This window comes from Chelonia mydas, chromosome 10 (assembly GCF_015237465.2).
Source record: "Chelonia mydas isolate rCheMyd1 chromosome 10, rCheMyd1.pri.v2, whole genome shotgun sequence".
Classification (NCBI taxonomy): domain Eukaryota; kingdom Metazoa; phylum Chordata; order Testudines; family Cheloniidae; genus Chelonia; species Chelonia mydas.
Window position 1 is genome coordinate 51,000,513 of NC_051250.2, and position 20,525 is coordinate 51,021,037.

Genomic DNA, 20,525 nt, shown 5'->3' on the forward strand with positions numbered 1-20,525 from the left:
AGAAAGAGTACAAGAAAAGAGTTTAAAAATCAAATGGAGGAAGTCAACAGACATTACTGAGTGTTCACAGAACTCCTTTACATTCAGCTGGAAGGTGATACCTTCATGCAGAATTACAGGAGAGAATATAATACTGTAGATTCAAGAGCAGAATTTACAAGTCAGCTCCTTCCTCTATTGGCAGAAAGATAAATAAAAGAGAAAATTTTAGCTGACCAGAGTAGTGGATTACATCCCTCTTAAAGCCATATGCTAAACAAATCTACGGAACTAATTTCATAAAGAGCCAGCTAGAAAAGAATGGTACATTTTAATGCAACTGGGATTCACTAAGTTATTACATAAGCATGTTGTGGTAATTCTACATTTATTATGCTTGGAGAAGTTCCTATATGGGTACAAAGAAAAGGAGTTGTCATAAATATAAAGGGAAGGGTAAACCCCTTTAAAATCCGTCCTGGCCAGAGGACAAATCCTCTCACCTGTAAAGGGTTAAGAAGCTAAAGGTAACCTCACTGGCACCTGACCAAAATGACCAATGAGGAGACAAGATACTTTCAAAAGCTGGGAGGAGGGAGAGAAACAAAGGGTCTGTATCTGTCGGTATGCTGCTTTTGCCGGGGATAGAACAGGATGGAGTCTTAGAACTTTTAGTAAGTAATCTAGCTAGGTACGCGTTAGATTATGATTTCTTTAAATGGCTGAGAAAAGAACTGTGCTGAATAGAATGACTATTTCTGTCTGTGTGTCTTTTTTGTAACTTAAGGTTTTGCCTAGAGGGATTCTCTATGGTTTGAATCTAATTACCCTGTAAGGTATCTACCATCCTAATTTTACAGAGGTGATTCCTTTACTTCTATTTCTATTAAAAGTCTTCTTGTAAGAAAACTGAATGCTTTTTCATTGTTCTCAGATCCAAGGGTTTGGGTCTGTGGTCACCTATGCAAATTGGTGAGGATTTTTACCAAACCTTTCCCAGGAAGTGGGGTGCAAGGGTTGGGAGGATTTTGGGGGGAAAGACGTGTCCAAACTACGTTTCCCAGTAAACCCAGTTAGAGTTTGGTGGTGGCAGTGGATGTTCCAAGGATAAAATTAATTTGTACCTTGGGGAAGTTTTAACCTAAGCTGGTAAAAGTAAGCTTAGGAGGTTTTCATGCAGGTCCCCACATCTGTACCCTAGAGTTCAGAGTGGGGGAGGAACCTTGACAGGAGTGCAAGTGGCACTTTAGAGACTGGAGACTAACCAATTTATTTGAGCATAAGCTTTTGTAAGCTGTAGCTCACGAAAGCTTATGCTGGAATAAATTGGTTTAGTCTCTAAAGTGCCCCTAGTACTCATTTTCTTTTTGCGAATACAGACTAACATGGCTGCTACTCTGAAACCTGTCATTATATGGGTACAGTCATCTCTGGCAACTTAACACTGATATGCCCTCCATTGAGAATATGCAAAAAAAATTTTTAGAAAGAAAATTAATATGTAGTGTATCATAGTAGGCAGTTGAAAAGTAAACTCTATGTAGAGTATACAGCAGTAACTTTTAGTGGTTGCGATTTCATGTTCCTTCATCAACCTCTACCCAGGCTAGTAGATAAACAACTTTATTCAAACTGGTCTTGTAAAAGAGCTCCATTTATTTTTGTCATGTCTTGATGATACTTATTCATTATGGTATAAATAGTGTTTAAAAAATTGAGTGTCACCACTGTATACAAGATCCCTAAGAAGTATTTTAGAGTTTTTAAACCACGGTGGCAAACTAAATAAAAGGGGGTAAGAGAGGGCTTTACAAAAAGTTTATCTGATTATAAAAACTGAAGAGTTTTCATGTAAGAAGTTACCTTGTGCAGTAATGACGTTTCTTCGAGATGTGTCCCCCTATGGGTGCTCCACTGTTGGTGTGTCTGTGTCCCTGCACTGCTGATTGGTCACAGTCTGTACTGACCGTGCATGCACTGTTCCCGCCTGTCATGAGGCTAGCCAGCACCCACAGGCAATCCCTCCTTAGTTCCTTCTCTACCCCAGAGTCAACTACTAGAATTCCAAAGTAAAAGGGGAGGAGGGTGGGTCCTGGGAGCACCTATAGGGACACATCTCAAAGAACCATTGTCACTGCACAAGGTGAGTAACTTTTTTCTTTGAATAGTGTCCCTATGGGTGCATCCTGGTAGGTGACTCCCGAGCAGTGCCCACCACTGGAGGCTGGGGCTTCAGAGTCAAGTCTGTTATAGATGATCGTACCAACTCTGAATCTGCATCTGCAGCCAAGTCCCTGAGGATGGCATAACGGTCTGCAAAGGTATGGGCAGATGACCAGGTAGCCACTCTGCAGATTTCCGATATAGGGATACCCTTGGAGAAGGTGATGGAAGGAAGACCAATCTCTTAGAGTGCATATATATTGAAGATGGGGGTGCTACATTATGCATCTGGTAACAGAGCTTGATACAGTTTGATACCCATTAGGAGAGCCTTTGAGTTGAAACTGCTATATGTTTTGATTTATCTGCAATGGAGAGGAAGAGAGTCTGAGATTTTCTGAAAGCTCTTATTCTGTACAAATAGAAGGTCAAGGCTCTCCTCCCACTGAGTGTATGGAGGATGGCTTCCCTGTTGTCCTGATGAGGTTTAGGATAAGAGGTCAGAAGTTGAATAAGTGGATTTATATGAAAAGCGGAAGTCACCTTGGGAGTGAACTTCAGATGTGGTCTAAAAAAGTGACCTTGTTGGAGAAGTTTCAGAGTAACAGCCGTGTTAGTCTGTATTCGCAAAAAGAAAAGGAGTACTTATGGCACCTTAGAGACTAACCAATTTATTTGAGCATAAGCTTTCGTGAGCTACAGCTCACTTCAACGGATGCATACTGTGGAAAGTGTAGAAGATCTTTTTATACATAAAGCATGAAAAAATACCTCCTCCCACCCCACTCTCCTGCTGGTAATAGCTTATCTAAAGTGATCACTCTCCTTACTTTAGATAAGCTATTACGAGCAGGAGAGTGGGGTGGGAGGGGGTATTTTTTCATGCTTTATGTATAAAAAGATCTTCTACACTTTCCACAGTATGCATCCGATGAAGTGAGCTGTAGTTCACAAAAGCTTATGCTCAAATAAATTGGTTAGTCTCTAAGGTGCAATAAGTACTCCTTTTCTTGTTGGAGAAGAACACAGTGAAGGAGGGGAATGTGCCCTCAGAGCTATCATCTCCCCTATCCTTCTTGGTGAGGTAATGGTGATCAGGAATGCTGTCCTTATTGAAAAGTGAGTGTGACGGTGGACCCCATAAGGCTTTATGGAAATATGCTTTTATATATATATATATATATATATATATATATATATGACATAACTGGAATAGGTTTTATGCTACATATGCCATGTTACATCTCTGTAAAGGTTATGATCTACTGAATTTATTCATCCTATTTGTATGCATGTGTCATTATTGTATTCGAAGTTATGAATATTGCTGTATACTTGTTTGATTTTTAAATAGCCTTAGTAATTTAAAAGTGCCTTAAAAATGCCTTACTAAGGCATTTAGTCAGCTTCTTTAGAAAGGAATTTGCAAGTTAAGTGCCCAATCAAGAAGCACTTAACGGACAATGGATCTTGAAAGGCTTCAATCCACATAATTGAGTATCCTACCTGCTGGTGGAAGGTTGAAATTGCTGCTAAATGAACCTTTACTGAGCTGATAGAGCAGCTCGATTTCTTTAGAGAGTCAACAGATAGTTCAGGAGCATCAGTAGTGTGGCTGCATTCAGGTTGATGCCTTTGGGCTGACACCAGATTTGATCTCTCTTCCATTTTTGTAGGTAGGTACAAGTAGCTCCTTTCCTACTGTGTAACAACACCTCCTGTACCACATCAAAGCATAATGTCTTTATGTGTTGGAAACATGAAGGAGCCAGATATTTGAGTTGCAGAATTTGCAGGCTGGAATGGAGAGTGCACCCCTCATTCTGTGATAGCAGGTACTGAGTGATTGGGAGAGTTATCGCTGGACAGTGTTAGCTGTGACAGGTAAGGGTACCATGTCTGCCTGGGCCAGGTAGGAGCAAATCAGGATGATGTTTGTTTTTCACTCTTTTCACTTTCAGCAGGACTTAAAGAATTAGAGGGAATGGGGGAAAGAAGTGTAAAGACGACCCTTGTCCCATGGAGGAGGAGTGTCCCCCATGGAGTATCGTCCAATCCCTGGTCTGGAGCAGCAGTACCGAGGACATTTCTTGTTCTGATAAGTAGCAAACAGGTCTACTGTCAGTGTCCCCCATTGCTGGAATGTCATGTAGGACAAATCACATTTATATCCCATTCATGGTCGAATGGTAACTTGGGGTTGAGGTTGTCCACTATCGTGTTGCATACTCCTGGCAGGTAGGTGCTGATATTAAGGTAGTGTGGGAAATGCACCAGTTCCATAACTTTAGTGCTTCCATGCACAGGGAATGTGATCTGGTGCCTCCCTGTTTTATGTAATACATGCAGGCAACACTGTCAGATATGACTTTCGTGTGAGTGTCTGATCAGTGGGGTGGGAAAAGAGCACATGCGTTTGACTGCTCTGAGTTTGAGCAGGTTGATGTGAAGGCATGTCTTGGATAGCAAACATTTGTCTTCACTGGGAGACCATTGAGATGCACACCCCATCCTATGAGGGATGCATTGGTGGAAGGAGTAACAATGAGGGAGGCTGAACAAATGGGATTCCCATACATGGATTCACTGGATCTTTCCACCAGTCCAAGGATTGCTTGACCTTGGTGGGCATCAATAATGTGTTTATGCTGTCTCTGTTTGGCCTGCAAACCAAACAACCAGGCTTGGAGGCATCTCGTGTAGTCTGGCACGAGCTGTGATTGATGTGCCCGGGGCCATATGCCGCAAGAGCTAGAGGCAGTGTCTGGCCAAAATTTGGGGGCTGATTGTATTGTCTCCAACAGCGTGGAGAGGCTGAGGAACCTGTGATGTTGAAACAGCACCTTCGCCTGGATGGAGCGGAGGTTGGCTCCTATTAATTCTAGTCTTTGTACCAGTGTTAGTCAATTTTTGTGCATTGATTTGTTGACCCAGATTCAGTGTAGCCTGGGTGACTTGCTGGCCTTTGGTGAAAGAACATGCCCCAAGAAGGCAGTCGTCCAGGTAAGGATAAATCATGATGGCCTGAGAGCATAAGTGGGCTGCCACTACTGAGAGAACCTTGGAGAATGCCCTGGTGGCTGATGAAAGGCCAAAAAGGGAGTACTCTGTACTGATAGTGGTCTTGGTCTAGCGTGAATCTGAAGCAACGTCTGAGACCCAGTATGATGGAAATTTGGAGGTTTTGAAGGTCGAGGGCCGAAAACCAATCTCCTTTCTCTAATGCTGGAATAATCATTGATAGGGTGACCATCCTGAACTTGTGTGCCTTGATATATCTGCTGAGCACTCAGAGGTCCAGTATGGGTCTCCAACCTCCTTTTTTCTTTGGTATTAGAAAGTAACGAGAGTAGAAGCCTTTGTCTCTTAAGATGTGTGGGCACAGGCTCTATGGCTCCTACGCTGAGGAGATGGTTTACCTCCTGACGTAGCAGACTTTCATAAGAAGGGACCCTGAAGAGGAACAGGGAAGAGTGTTTGGGAGGAGGGAGGGAAGAGAAATGGATGATGTATCCATCCTGGATGATCTCCAGCACCCACTTGTCAGAGGCTATCCATTTCCAGGTGCTGCGGAATGGGGTAAGACTGTCTCTGAAGGGATGGGTGGGGTTTTCCAGCACAAGACGGCAAGGTGCCTGTAGAACATTCTCCTGACCAACCCATCAAAAAACAACCATTTTGAGGTGGAGGGCTGAGGAAGTTGGCTGAGATCCTGACTGCTTTCATCTGGGGAACCTAGGCTTCTTCCTCTGTGGCTCGAAAGATCTCTGTGACAAGAAGGGAGACGTGCATTGTGATGAGTGGGGCTTGAACGGTGGCTGAGGACTGTACTTTCTTTTGTAGGCAGGAGTATAGACTTTGAGGGATTGAAGTTTCCCTACAGCCCTTCAACGTGTGAAAGAATGTGTCAGTCTTCTCAGCAAATAACTTCGTCCCTTCAAAAGGAAGGTCTTCCACTGTAATTTGGACCTCTTTAGGGAAGCTGGATAAATGAAGCCCTTCTCAGCTCTGCGGCCATGGAAATCAAGCATGCCACCAGTTGTCCCTTGTTGACTATGGCCTTGAATTGATCCTTGTGAGAATCAGGCATTTGCTCAATAAAGGTGCCATAGGTACTGATAGAGCCGGAGAACATTTTGGCTCCATTAGGGCTCAGTGCAGGGACTCACAGATCTTTTATTAGAGGCCTTGTGTGAGTGGTTTATCTTTCTGGCTCACCTTCCTTCGAAGTAGAGGGTTGTGGTGAGAGTTCCTGCTGGGACTCCGGCAGTTGAAGGCCTGACTCTGTGTGTAGGATTTTGAGTCCCAGTGCTCTGTCTTTCCTAGATCTGGGCTTCAGTTGCTGATGCAAGCCACACTTCTATGGAATGTACTCTCCCAGGCAGCAAACACACTGCGAGTGTCCATCAGTCAATGGGATAGATTCCTTGCAACTGAGACACTTTTTGAAGCGGAGCATACCCTTGTCCAGGGGGGGGGTCACCCACAACAGGGTTGGTGGAAAACAAGCCCTTTCTTTTTCCCAGGCACAACCAAATAAAAATACAAATGAAGTAACAAAGAAAAAGCTTCAAGGGAAGCTAAAGTTAGATAGTCTAAAAAAAGAGTTACTCCACAGACAGCTAGAACTCTGTCTCTAGCCAGGGGTGGTTCAGAAGGAACTAAGGAGGGATTGTCTGTGCATGCTGGCTAGCCTCGTGGCAGGCGGGGAGCAGCGCCTGCACAGGCAGGACAAACTGCTACCAAAAGGTCTCTGATCAGCAGCATGGGGATGCAGACACCTACAGTGAAGCATCCATGGGGACACTACTTGAAGTCATCTTTTTTGAGACAGATGAGGTACTAAAGTGAAACTAAATTTTACCCAAATAAAGATGAGAATTACACAAATTTTAATAAAAGCACCATTTTCTTTAAAAGGATAAAGTTTCTATTGGAAATGGAGGGAAGAGACTAGAATAACTGAATATATACAAAATAAGATGCTGTTGTAGGGGGAAAACGAATTTATTATTATATCTCCAAGACTTGAGACAAAGGGTTCAATTATCAGATGTGCTGAGCATCAAAAACCAATTCAAATCAGGAGCTGCAAGTTATCAGCATATCTAAAAACCTGGCCCTAAGTGTGCAGTTCTCTAACCAGTCTTTAGGTGATTCACAAAAAGCAATAGCGAGAATGAGCAATGGAAAGGTGGTGTCCACGACAGGAAAGCTTATGAAGTAGTTCTCAGAATGAAGAAGTTGGATATCTTCTTGTGTTACGCTATGTCAAAGGACATGTAGAAGGAAGATTTTAAGCAACTGTTAGGCACTAGTTGCATTCAATAGTAAAGATGTAGTTGTGATATGTATTTGCACTGTGTCCAAGTGAGAATCCAACTGGGAGGCAGAAAAGGTAGATAAGTAGGTATGTTATGATGCCATTGGCAGAATCTGAATTCAGTAGAGGTTTTAAGTTTGGAGACCAGAAGTAAGGGTGATGACTTCTGGGGAAGATATTTTTAAAATAAAGGATACTGATATTATAGAAAAAAGCGTTAAGACAAGATGTCTTTTGTTTGTTCAATCTTTTCCCAACTAGTCCCTGTTTAAAATTACAAGTGCATTGCTTAGATACGTGTGACTAAGTGAACAGTATTAATTGCCAAGTTCAGTACTGCTAGTAATATAATTGTTAGCAATTACTTTTGTCAGACACCTTAATACTCTTTCAGCATTTGAATTAGCCTGGGTAGTCCTAGTATTTGCTGGGTCAGTCAATTGTATGTGCCTCAGATTGCCAAAGTCTGTTGGAGAATGAAAGACTTTTTTCTCCCCCTCACATAAGCTTATTTAATCACAGATGTTAGAGATTGACTAGATGGCCCAATACTGTCCACTTCTTTCCCACCCCACTTGTCTCTCTGGTAATGCAGGATTGCACCCCACTTTACATTTAGTAGTGTTTGTCTAGTCTTGCTTTCAACATATGCTTTGGGAGGGTATTCCCACTCCCTAACACATATCTTTAAGTTACTCAAGTGTTCCCTCCTAGTAATCACCTTAAAACTTCCCCTTGTTCTGATGTAGAAGGAATTAGAATAGGGATAGAAGTTCTTGAAGAAGCTACTCCAAAAGAGTCAATTTCAGAAGCAAGTAGGCTATTCAGGAAGTTTACTGAAGTTAAACAAAACCTCAGGCATGAGTTAAACTGGACCCTCCCCAACGTAATCGTGTGTTAGAATAGAGTGGAAATACAACTTGCATAAGATTGATTACACGGAGTTACTTCATAGAAGAAACTGAATATTTTTCATTATGTAATTTTATTTGAGATGCACATTGTTGTAAAAAAAGTTCACATGGAATAATAAAACCATTCTTTTTTAACACAGTATCAGTACACAATTAATGATTAAGTTTACAAGTTAACATGACAAGTCCACTTTATCTGCAGGATTTTCACATTACGCCTTTGGAGCAGAGATAAAATGTGCTTAAACACACACATGGTAGAACAATTCTATTTGAAAATTAAGCATTTTCTTTAGGGCCATGCTTTTTAGTCTGAATTTAGTAACTGTATATTGCATTAAAATAATTGTAATCCCAAGGAAAAGTGTCATTTGCAAAATATATGTTTATAAGGCCATAGGAATGCACTAACATGTTTAAATTCACTGGTAACAAAGAAAACGTGGGAAGTCCTGCCTTTACATGGCATTTTGAAGTACAAGGTATATTACGAAGTGTAGAGTAATGTGGCACAAGCAGCTCGGGGGCAGTAGAGGGAAGGAGCCAATATGTGCAAACAGCTTGTCCTAAACTTTTACCTGGCAAATTTCACTTGATTACATAATCAGATGACCGATGCATTTCCACAAATTAGCAACACATTTATGCACTTTACATGCTATTGGTGTATCTTCCAAATGGTTACCCATCAAGAGTTCACAGAAAAAAATGCATTTCAAAAATACACCCCGCCCCCTCCACTTTTGGCTTGTGAAAATAATGGACTTGATTTCACTCGACAAACAAAAGACTAAAAGAGGAAATGCACTTGTGACAGGAAATACCTCATTTATAAAACTGCACTTTTCAAAAACCTTGACTAGTACTGTAGAAATCCCCACATTCAATAAAGGTAAAGTTGCATTACATTTAATATGTGGTTTCGAAGTTTTAACATTAAACAAACTTCAAGAGATTTAATAACTAAACCTAAATCAAGTATTCTATGTCTACTCAACAAGAACTAAGCATTTTATGTGCACGGTTTGCTGATCACAGGATTGAAAGCTATAGCAAAAGAAGCACTGAGACCATATATTTTCAGGTTTTATTTTCTCACCATTTAGAAAAAAAACAGAACACACTGCACAAACTGGGAGGGAAGGCAAGAGTTGTGGGGAGGAAACCCCCCACTTGACAGCAAGTAGGTTCTAGTCCTAATAAAACCCAAAGAAATGCCTGCCTTTCCTTAAAGACTAATGGAGGTCTTTAGAGCCAGGCAGGCTGCACATTTTCTGCTTTGTATAATGAATAATAGTTGGATCACCTTTGTTTTAATGGATATTAGAATGTTAGTTAGCTGAGGTATAGTCAGAGTCTTTCAAAAATTAAGATTATAGTCTTGAGTAAATTATAACAAAAAAGACTACACAAAACATTCATACTGGTATTAGAAAAACCTGAAGCATCCAGCAACTGATGCTCAGACATAAGTTATTTGTCTGCTTGCCTAAAGCAAAATATAGCTAGAAAAAGTTCCCAGTGAAACATAATCAGCTGATTTACATGCTCAAATACAGCACATTTTTCAATGTCTGACAACAGACTGTACGAGTAAAGAGGTCTATGTTGACCATTATCAAAAGTTAATATACTGATAAAGTGCGGCCCCTCAACCACTTAATACTGCTGAAAAAAAAAAAAAAATCTGTTTTACCTTATCCATAAGACCATAATGTTTTCACATGAAACTGGAATTTTTCAGTTTCAGCAGGGGACAGAAAAAATCATCTGTCACTAACTCCTTCTACAAATAGAGAAAGATGAGCATTATACGAACATTAAGCAAAGTGAAATATTTACTGCATCATTTTATCATGCATAAAGTGAATTTCCTATGGTCTTACCTCAAATTTATGTACAGTTTAGCATAGCTAAATGTAAGAAAATAGCAAGGATTTTTTCTTTTTAATACAACAGAGCAGATACCCCAATTTGCTGCTGCGTCAAGAAGCACTTTATAGACTCTCACTTACAGGCTCTTTCAAAAGGAAGTTCATGGAGACTAATCTTGTTTGTACACAGAACCAAACAGAAGGAAGACAGAGGAAATGCAACATAAGCAAAGCATTCCGTAACAGGTACCAACCACAGAACATGTCAGTTTTGGTTTGCAGACAACTCAGAGATAAAAATCCGTGTGTTACGACACCAAAATAAGTCAGAGGTAAATTACTGAAAATTAACAACATTCATAACTGAAGTCGTAACAGTCGCTGTATAGGAAGCACGTTGTTACCATACAGAAAACTTAACTGCATTAGCCTGTCCCAGAAAAATTTGAAGTGTACGCCAGAACAGCTAGGGTTGTTTTTGTTTTGAACATTTTTGCTAACTCAAAACTTTTGCTGTGCCTTCTAGTTCAGTAAGAATAGGAGATTGTGATTCACAATCTAATTACCAGGATCACTTTAATTGTAATTAAGTAGCGGTGTGGGGAGAATGTATAGAAAGCCACTTAAACTTTGGAGGAACCAGATGAAGTTTCTCAAGTCTGTTCAGGACACTAATCAAAGTCCTTTTTGGATTCACTGCTGATGGTCCACTGAATTAGTTTCAAAATATTTGAGACAGACCCCCAAGATGACAAATTCAATATCAGACATCCCAAACTGAAGCAGAGTGAAACATTAACATATTAAACAGTGGATTGGTTGTTACCACAAAGTTAAGTGACTGTAGTGAAACAAGCAAACATGTCAGAAAAGTTAGCAGTTTGTCAACAAACCAATCCATCTGCACCTTATAACCAAAGTGGTGGACTCTGTTAAGTTTGTAGTTAAAGCTAACAATCGTCCAAGTTTGGCACAACAAACTAAAGCACCAGTTTTAATCGTTCATGGAGAAAGATCTGTGAAAAACAAGCAAGTGATAAAATACATAAACTAGCTTGCAGGTGTTCAGAGGAATTAGAAAGGCAATTAAGTTTCAACTTGGCTTCTAGCAGTCTAAATCACTGTTCCAGTTTCTGATGATTAACTTCTATAGTTGCCTGTGCAGACTGAAGGCTTTACACATTCAGTATCAGCTGCATAATATTGCATTATAAGCCGTGGTGTGCCATTTTCTTTTATGGAGGGGCTTAACAACTATAGTGACTACACAGGCAGCTAGTTTGTGCATGCCTTTGCCGTCAAGGGTCAAGGTTTAGAGGTGTGACACGAACATCCTCAGCATCACTGTAAGTCACCCGTAGGAGCTGCAGTTAACTCTTCATACATTGGAGAACAGAATCCAGGAGTTTTGAATACCCTCATTCAGCTTAGCTACCACAAGTCACTTAAGTGACAGCTAGGATGCCCACCTGTGCTACGTTGAAGATTTCAACTCAAGTGTCATCAGAAACCAGAACAAAAATAAAAAAGATGAGTTGGGCTAACAGGAGAAAACTAGGTGAAAAATGAATGACCACTGGGGGGTCATTCACATGCTTTAAGAGTGCATTCAACAAACGAGATAAGAACTACGTCTATTTAGAAGACAACTCTGCTCTAAAAAGATTCTCTTAAGTTTGGTAAAAACCAATAGAAAAGAAACATCCTACATTCAGAATAGAAGATGCAGTAGCTTCTGTATGAACGGATTTGTGCATTTGTGAGAAAAACTGAATAAAAACCTATACAAGTTCTTAAATGCCAATTTGTTTTAATAAGCCCCATTACCTTAAACACATCCATATAGCAGACATGATCACATGTGTAGAGCAAAGATTACTGGAGATGTGATTTAATCTATTCCTTCTGGCTTTTTAAAATAAATTTGTAAAATAAATTTGTAAAAGAATGCACAAATCTGTTAAAGAACTTACTTACAGGACAATAAACTGTGCAAATACAAGTGTTAGATTGTGCAGTAACAGGCAATAAAAGGCTAATATGGATGTGCAAAGTTAAAAGAAATGTAGCAGCTTTTGCAACAGGCATTAAAACAGAAAGTAATGAAGAAAATTAAGTCCTGCATTTGTGTCTCCACTTCATTGCTTCCACATTTGAGAAAAACGAGCCTGACAGGTCAATGGGCTTAGTGAGCAAAATCCACTTGATATTTTGTTTTACGCAGTCAACGTTCATTGAAGCTCTCAGCAGCAGCTTGGTGGTATTATTTCTGAGGCTTTGTGACCCTGTGCTTTCAAAGAAGCAGAAAAGGTTCTTCTAAGTGTGCTGCAGTCTATCATTAGGAGTTCATCAAAGTAGCGTGCATCGAAAGAAGCTGCTCTTCTTCGATCGATTTTCAGTTATTTTCACCGGCCCACCAGCCCCTGGTGAACTGTTGTCATTCTGCAAAAACAAAACTATGTTATGAATGGAGAAAAGCAGCCTTAGCACTCCCCCTTTTCCTTCACTCCTCAGCCTCCAAAGCATAAGTGAAATATTGGCATCAACTGTTTTTTGTAAGCAGAGGGGCAGTTTTATTGGGTAACTGACAATTAATCTCTTGGGAGCTGGATAGTTTGGAAACTCAAATTACCACATTAATAATGCACCCATATGGAAATCCCAGCCTGGAAGAATAGCCAATTGAGTTGCTAGGACAGTTTCGTGTGGCAAGGACCACCTTTATGATTTATGTGAAGCCTGCAGTACAGTTTTAGGACTTTTGAAATCTAAGTGTTCACTTAGTTTTCTAAGATTTATAAATATAAACTCAACAAGTACTATGCACCTCTTAGCAGGAAATGGTTGTTTAATGGTGGGAAAGAGATCCCATATGTATAATCTGTACAAAAGATGTAGACTGCTCTGGGATCCATGGAATTTAGCACACTAAAACATTATTTGTTCTCCTGAAGTTGTTTAACAAGCGAAGATATTGGAGGAACAAAGTTTGCAAAAATGGTTTGCATAACATTAATAGCATTGGCATAGCTAAATTATTGTCCACTGATAAGTGACAAAATACTGAAAATTGAAATCAAGTAGTTTACCTAGAAGGCTTGTGCAAATGTCCTTTTTTAGAAATAGGTAATGATGACTGATCATTGTTCTACGTATTCTGCCCCTCCCATGCAGAGAGGGCCCATACAGTCAGAGGATCTTACTGATCATGTAAATTTAGGGTCAATTCCCAAGCCTCTCATGCTCAAGAGTCATTAAAGCAAACCATAGCTGAAACTTTAAGGTTAAACATTTTCCATGTTAAATACCTCATTGTGAAATGCATGTAGCTTTGCAAAGTTTCTTTTAACAAAGGTTTTTCAAGCATGATATCTGCCTGAAGGTGTTTATTATTTTTTTGAAAGTGAGCAAAAGAGGGTCAGCTACTTTTGAGTATGAGAAGGAAATTTAACACTTCCTGAAAGGGGGAGGAGGGGAGAGAGGAAATGCTATTTGTAAGAATAGCACCATAGTAGAAACTTGTGCACATGCAGTATATTTTGCACAGTCCCCTAGTCTGAGCAGCAGTAAGAGTGAAAAAAGTAAAAGTAAAATAAAGACTGCTATAATGAATGCACACAAGGGGGCAGAGTGGAACCTTAACTCTGGTATTTCTCATTTACAGAAAGTTTCTGTGCAGCTTTGATGTTCGCTACATAGTTTTGTAGAGAATTTAATCACAAGTGCTGAACAGTAAGAGCAGCATTGCCTGCCTTCACTTGTAATCGCAAGTCTATGCAGAGACTGATTCTTTTGCCAGTCACAAAGCTTCTGGTTAGATTACTGTAAAAACAGTGGGTTTTCCTAGAAGTATAAAACTGAAGTGTTTTAACACTGTCCTTGTAACAGCCTGCACCATGCACAGAGGTTAATGTATTGTGAAGCAAAAGGTACAAACCATTTTTCTGTTGAGTTTTGTCATTATATCCCGTGCAAGTGTGAAGAATGCCTGAAACCAAGGAGAAGGGAACATTAGAGACAAACTAGATTGAATGGTCTTACATGTTTAGTAACCATGGTCTACAAAATATGCAATATTAAAAATTATATCAAAGGCACTAAGTGTGCAATGGATACTTTCTCATATGGCAATAGTCATGCTTTATAATCTGATGTTTAGGTCGGCATCCTTCACCCCATCTTCTGCTGTTGAGCAGCCCTTCTGCTGAGGCAGTTCACTGCTGTACATTAGACTGCTTTTCAAAGACTCAGGGCCAGAGTCCGAATTCAAACATGCAGCACGTGTATCAAGTTGTGTGCTGTGGTTAGAATCTAGCCTTTCAGGAGCACCATTCAAGGTGGAAAAGCTCAAGAGTTAGCTTGTAACAGAAAATTCAAAGCTCCATTTCCTTTTGTCCCTGCCAATGCTTTGCACATAGGTTCCCAGCCAACCCACCTACTCCCACAGCCAAAAACCACTTGGGCTTGTTTGTGCCATGCTATGTTTGACAGTTGGGCTAATCAGACAGGGATACAAGTTGAGTGATGGCCAGAGTTTATTTTTTAAGGCAACTAAAATCCTCAATTCTCAGGGACCAAAAGGAAAGTGGAATTTCAGGTGAAGGCTTAGAATTGGAGACAAAGTTCTCAAGGGAAAGAATGGGAGTGAGTATATGTCAGGGGGCTGAGGAGGGGAAAGCATGCATTTACAAAGGAGAAAAAATGACAATAGCACAAACTGAGTTCCATACATGATTCACTTATTAACAGAATTAAGTGTTAACTTCTAGAAGTTAAGTGGTTGGAAAGAAGATTCAAGATTTACACATTACATTTGAGTCTGACATGTCTATTACATGTCTTTATGTAATAAAGATGAGAGGAAAACATGAAAATTCCACAAGTTAGCCAGGCAGCTAGCTTGGAGCTCTGGCTCTTGGTGCCAATGTATCCCCTGCATTTAATTATGGAGGGTAGGAATAATGATGAAATTGCAGGATGCTCCTGACACTTAAGCAGCAAAAAATACCAGAGTGAGTGAACAACTGGAATAAGGGATATGCTTTTATCTAAAGTCCACTCCTTATTATCCACTATTAATATTAACATTATTCATTTTCACAATTCTGAAGACCACTACAAACAGAAAAGCTTTGGTATAGAGATAAGCTTAAATAGGTCAAATGCTATCCCTGATGCAGGACAATGAAAACAGAAATCCATTCTAGCTATAAACTATATAATGTGCCACACACTTCTCAATTTACAAAATTACTTTAGTGGTATCGTATATCAGTTGAGCTATTTTTAAAAAAATGCACATGTTAATTTCCACAATTTCAAGTTCACAATTGTGAACTTAATGCTTATTGAAGCCTCAAAAACAAGAGAGTGTACCCTCCCTTTTATATATTCTTTGGAAAGCTTTTAGAACGCAGCGGCCTCCAGAAGAGAGCATTTACCAGCTGTCTTGCCTCTTATGCTATTTTTTTTTACCTTCAACCAGTATTAGTTTTTAAGAACACTCTAAAAAAAAAAAAAAAAAGATTGCTATAGGTCATGACTGGTGTCTAGTCATTCAAAGATCTGTACATTTAAGCCATCTTGAATGAACTGATAGCTTAATCCTCCCTAAAGAAAGCACAAAAGTAACTGCTCTTGGAGTCCTTACTATTTTCTTCTTTTAGGTCATTTTAACTTATTTTGTGTGGGTATACATATAAACACTGGTTGTGTGGGATTCTCCGGCGATTCAGCATCGACAGACTCAAGCTTCATTTCCTTATCCTCTTCCAGTAAAGGTCTGAGGAATCAGTGGTGGTGTGGTCCACTCAGTGAGTTCAACTCATAACTCTATTTGCAGCAAAATATATAGTTGTCCAATAGGATGGCAATCATAATTTAAAAGCAGGAAAAAATTATAACAAGTGAAGCTATATGGACAGCCTGACTTTGAGCTACTCTTTCAACTCAGTGAGCAGACCATCTGCTAGCCAAGATATATTTGGTCCTCTTGGCGAATGACAGGGAGAAACTGAATATGTACAGCGTGTATCCAGTAGCAATATGAAATCTATCTCTAGAAAGAGAAAATACTAGTGTACTGTGGTAGCACCTAGAGTCCAGAACCCTACTGTGCTGGGCACTGGATAAACATAGAAGTCTGTTCCAAAAGCAGGCACAATTTAAGTATCTAGACACCTTTTAGTTACTAGTAAGTGTACCACTATACTATCTGCAACATTAATAAAAAGTCACTATTAACATCCATCTACAAATGTAGAAATATTAGCAGAAGACATATGGTGTTTTGGATGCTACAAGGACATACTCAAATAAAGCAAAATTGACAGCACATGAAGACATAGGAGCAAAGTGGTCAATACCACATTATGCATCAGGTCCGAAAAGTTAATAGTTAGAAATCACATTGCAAGCAACACTATGTAACAGTATTAAAGTTTTAAAACGACAAAAAAATGTAATTCCAATCTTACCTCTTCCACATTTATGCTGGATTTTGCACTTGTCTCTAGAAACTTGATTCCATAATCTATTGCTAACTGGAAGACAGGTTTTTAAAAGTTTTGGTATTTATAAATTAAGTTTGCAAAGTGACAAGTCATTTTTATGTCAGCTAATAATGGAGCGGTGGCTCCATTAAGGGTGTAACCAAGTTGATATAATAATCCCAAATGTACTTTCTTTGCACTGGAAAAATGTTAACATTACGCTTTTACTGAAGAGTTGTATAGCATTTAATGAAGGACTAAATCAACAATTGCTATAGAAGCTTGAATGGTTCCTACAGAAATTGAGAGAATAGCTTAAGGGTTTTCTGAACTGTGGACCAGATCCTCTGCTGGCGTAAACTGATGTAGCTACACTGAATTGTATCCCCACCACAGAATACTACCAGAGGCAGATCCTGATGTAAATCTTGTCTATTCTGTAGCTTTTTTAAATTATTGTTTGCAAATCACTCAAGTTCTATAGGACTTTTCCTATGGATACCAAAAGTTTAATTAAGAAAAAAAAAGTCTTAATAGTAGTCTAAGACATTCATATGCAGGTGTAGATAATCCTACCAGTGACCCACTAGCCAGTATCATAATACTTGGGTTGTATATACTATAATTTCATGTGTGCAGTCCTACTTCAGAATCCTTAGAAAGTGTCCCAGAATGTTAAAACCACTAACTTTACCCTTAATACGGCTATTTTAACATATTCGTAATTCGCCATTGCAAAAAACAGTGATTCAGAGAATGATCAACCACAATGCACTCAAATGACATCCTGATTATTCTCCCTTTTAGGTTCCCTCAAAAGGGAAGAATTGTGTTATCATAGGGAAGGCCAACATTTAGAACATCTCACTGGAGAGGAGTATTGAAGCTCAATTGGATTCCATATATTAAGTACCATCTTAAAAAAAGATTGACATCCTACGATGTGTAGAAGGTTCTAAAGCAGAGGTGGACAAACTATGGCCTGCGGGCCACATCCGGCCCACGGGACCCTCCTGCCCGGCCCCCGAGCTCCTGGTCCGGGAGGCTAGCCCCCGGCCTCTCCCCTGCCATTCCCCCACCCCCACAGTCTCAGCTCACTGCACCTCTGGCGCAATGCTCTGGGTGGCGGGGCTGCGAGATCTTGCTGGGCAGTGCAGCTGCAGAGCCGCAGCCTGACCTGGTACTCTGTGCTGCGCGGTGGCGTGGCTGGCTCCAGCCAGGCAGCATGGCTACCTGTCCTGGTGCTCTGGGCAGTGCAGCTGTAGCGCTGCCAACCACCGGTGCTTCAGGCAGCACAGTAAGGGGGCAGGGATCGGGGGGGTCGGGGTGGGGGAGGTTGAATAGAGGGAAGGGGAATTCAGGATGGTGTTCGGGGGTGCGAGTGTGGATAAGGGCTGGGGCAGTCCGGAAGGAGATGGGGGGTTGGATGGGGTGGCAGGGGGCAGTCAGGGGCGGGGGGTCCAGGGTTGGTCAGGGGACAGGAGTCCCAGAGGGGCCGTCAGGGGGCAAGAAGCTGGGGGGGAGGGGGGGGGTCCAGGGTCAGTCAGGGGACAGGAGTCCCAGAGGGGCCGTCAGGGGGCAAGAAGCTGGGGGGGAGGGGGGGGGGTCCAGGGTCAGTCAGGGGACAGGAGTCCCAGAGGGGCCGTCAGGGGGCAAGAAGCTGGGGGGGGAGGGGGGGGTGTCCAGGATCGGTCAGGGGACAGGAGTCCCAGAGGGGCCGTCAGGGGGCAAGAAGCTGGGGGGGAGGGGGGGGTGTCCAGGGTCAGTCAGGGGACAGGAGTCCCAGAGGGGCCGTCAGGGGGCAAGAAGCTGGGGGGGAGGGGGGGGGGTGTCCAGGGTCGGTCAGGGGACAGGAGTCCCAGAGGGGCCGTCAGGGGGCAAGAAGCTGGGGGGGAGGGGGGCGGTCAGATAGGGTGTGGGGACCAGGCCACACCTAGGTGTTTGGGGAGACACAGCCTCCCCTAACCGGCCCTCCAAAAAGTTTGCCCGCCCCTGTTCTAAAAGCAGAAAGGAATTAAAAAGACTGATTATTTTGTTTGGTGTTGCTAAAAGTAGAGTAACAAGCATCATTAGGAACAGTAGATCAGAGAAAATATTAGGCCTTTATTAAAGAATTTAGTAGTCCAAAAACGTACCTTCTCTCCTTTTTCTTTTGAGACTTGTCTCTTTTCATTCATATCACATTTATTACCCAAAATCATTCTTTCCACATCTGAAGAGGCATGCTGAAGGGAAAAATAAGTTCTTGTTAAAGCAGCATAGAGTTAAAGATAAATCTTCACCTATCAGAAACAGATCCACACATTAGACAATAAGAACTCATTAATAAAATCCTAATAAGGGCATCAGTGGTGAAAGAGAGAAGAAAAGCTTTCTGAAAAGGCTTAATAAAGTATCTCTCTTAATTTTGAGCATCTAGGGCATCAGCATATAGATGTCCTGCTTGACTTCAGAATGAAGTTATTAAAACAAGACTGATGTTTACTCACTTGCAAAGTGGTCACAAATTGCCTGATTAGTCAAGAATGGAAGCACACTGATCTTGAGTAGAAGGCTTTTCTAACCCTTGTCACCAATGACCAGTCTGATGTGATGTATCAGAAGTCTCCTTGGGATAGTCCCTTCTTTGCAAGGTCCAATAGTCAAATGAACCAGAGAATGGTAGCAGGTTTCTCTTTTTGAGAGCAAGTAGAATAAAATTCTGTCACCACCAGATTAAGCCTTATTTTGCTTGGATCTAATGCTCAAGCCTTCCTATTCCCAATTCCTTTAGCACTGCCTTCAGATTCAAGTATGGTCAATGTATTTGCTATTCAAATAGTTTACAAGGTGAGGGAAAACGAACACACAGCTGAAGTTTAACATAAGAACAAAGGCAAAATTTGGACAACAGGGTATTGAATGTACACAAGCAGGTAAATCTACACTTAAACACTACCAGAATAGTGTTAGGATTTTCTCAACTTCACCAAGAGATACTGAAAGCAGTTGTCCTTCTCGTCTCTTAGCCATACTTCACAAAGCAAAGGTTAAGCTAAAAGGCATCCACTGGAAGCAAGCCGTTTTGAAATCCTTGCTCTACATGATCATTTTTGAATGACAGTCTCTAACTTTCCTCTTCCAGCCCATGGTAAACCAGAAAGCCACCCTGTGCTCAAGGACGACTGCTTTGGCTAACCATTCTAACTTGGCTACACATATACACCCCTTCGTTGAAAGAAAATAAAATTGCTCATTGGTCATTGCTTTGGAGAAATTAGAGAATATCAACAGATGCAGCTTATTTCCCCAATCACCTACCTCTTCTATGTTCCTTATCCAGTTTTTAATGTTGTCAAAAGACTTCTCATTTGTGATGTCATATACCAGCATAATTCCCTGTGGAGGAAAAACAAAACAATCTAATCTTAATATTAGTTTAGATTTGATGTACATATTGCTTGTTTGCGGTTAAAACGCCTAAAAAGTCAGTAAGCCACATATACCTTTATAATTAACAGCCCTTTCTGAAGACTTTATATGATCTCTCTTTGAATAAATTTTGAATGGTCTTGACCCAATAAATATCCATTAATTGTCTCCTATTGTTTTTAAACATAGGATAATTATGCTCTTAATATTAAAACTAGCTAAACTATGGTGAGCAAGAATTTGTAAATTCTATAACTAAAAAGGCAGCCAGCAGTTGGTCTTACTAGAAAGAAAGATTGTGACCACTATAAATTAACCATGATCTGATATCCTGTTTGTCTTAAGTAAGCCATGTTTACAACATGTATTC

The 20,525-nt window shown here is 40.7% G+C and overlaps 1 protein-coding gene and 1 long non-coding RNA gene across 3 annotated transcripts in view; one reads left to right on the plus strand and one right to left on the minus strand.

Annotated features, from left to right (window-relative positions):
- Positions 1 to 590: 590 nt before the first annotated feature.
- Positions 591 to 6,695, plus strand: LOC122462229. The gene is made up of 6 exons (XR_006284659.1): positions 591 to 653; positions 2,148 to 2,300; positions 3,819 to 4,026; positions 4,107 to 4,380; positions 4,947 to 5,006; positions 5,986 to 6,695. It is a non-coding gene; the product is annotated as an uncharacterized LOC122462229 (long non-coding RNA).
- Positions 6,696 to 8,433: 1,738 nt separating this feature from the next.
- RAB8B (RAB8B, member RAS oncogene family) overlaps positions 8,434 to 20,525 on the minus strand; it is a 46,538-nt gene continuing 34,446 nt past the window's right edge. The window contains exons 4-8 of one of the 2 annotated variants that reach the window (XM_007068883.4): positions 20,045 to 20,122; positions 18,880 to 18,969; positions 16,730 to 16,795; positions 14,191 to 14,241; positions 8,434 to 12,695 (exon numbers count right to left, since the gene is read on the minus strand). In XM_007068883.4, coding sequence (XP_007068945.2) covers positions 12,603 to 12,695; positions 14,191 to 14,241; positions 16,730 to 16,795; positions 18,880 to 18,969; positions 20,045 to 20,122 — 378 coding nt within the window. In that variant the 3' untranslated portion in view covers positions 8,434 to 12,602. The remainder of the gene's footprint in view (positions 12,696 to 14,190; positions 14,242 to 16,729; positions 16,796 to 18,879; positions 18,970 to 20,044; positions 20,123 to 20,525) is intronic. The other variant, XM_043524734.1, reaches the window with a different exon arrangement.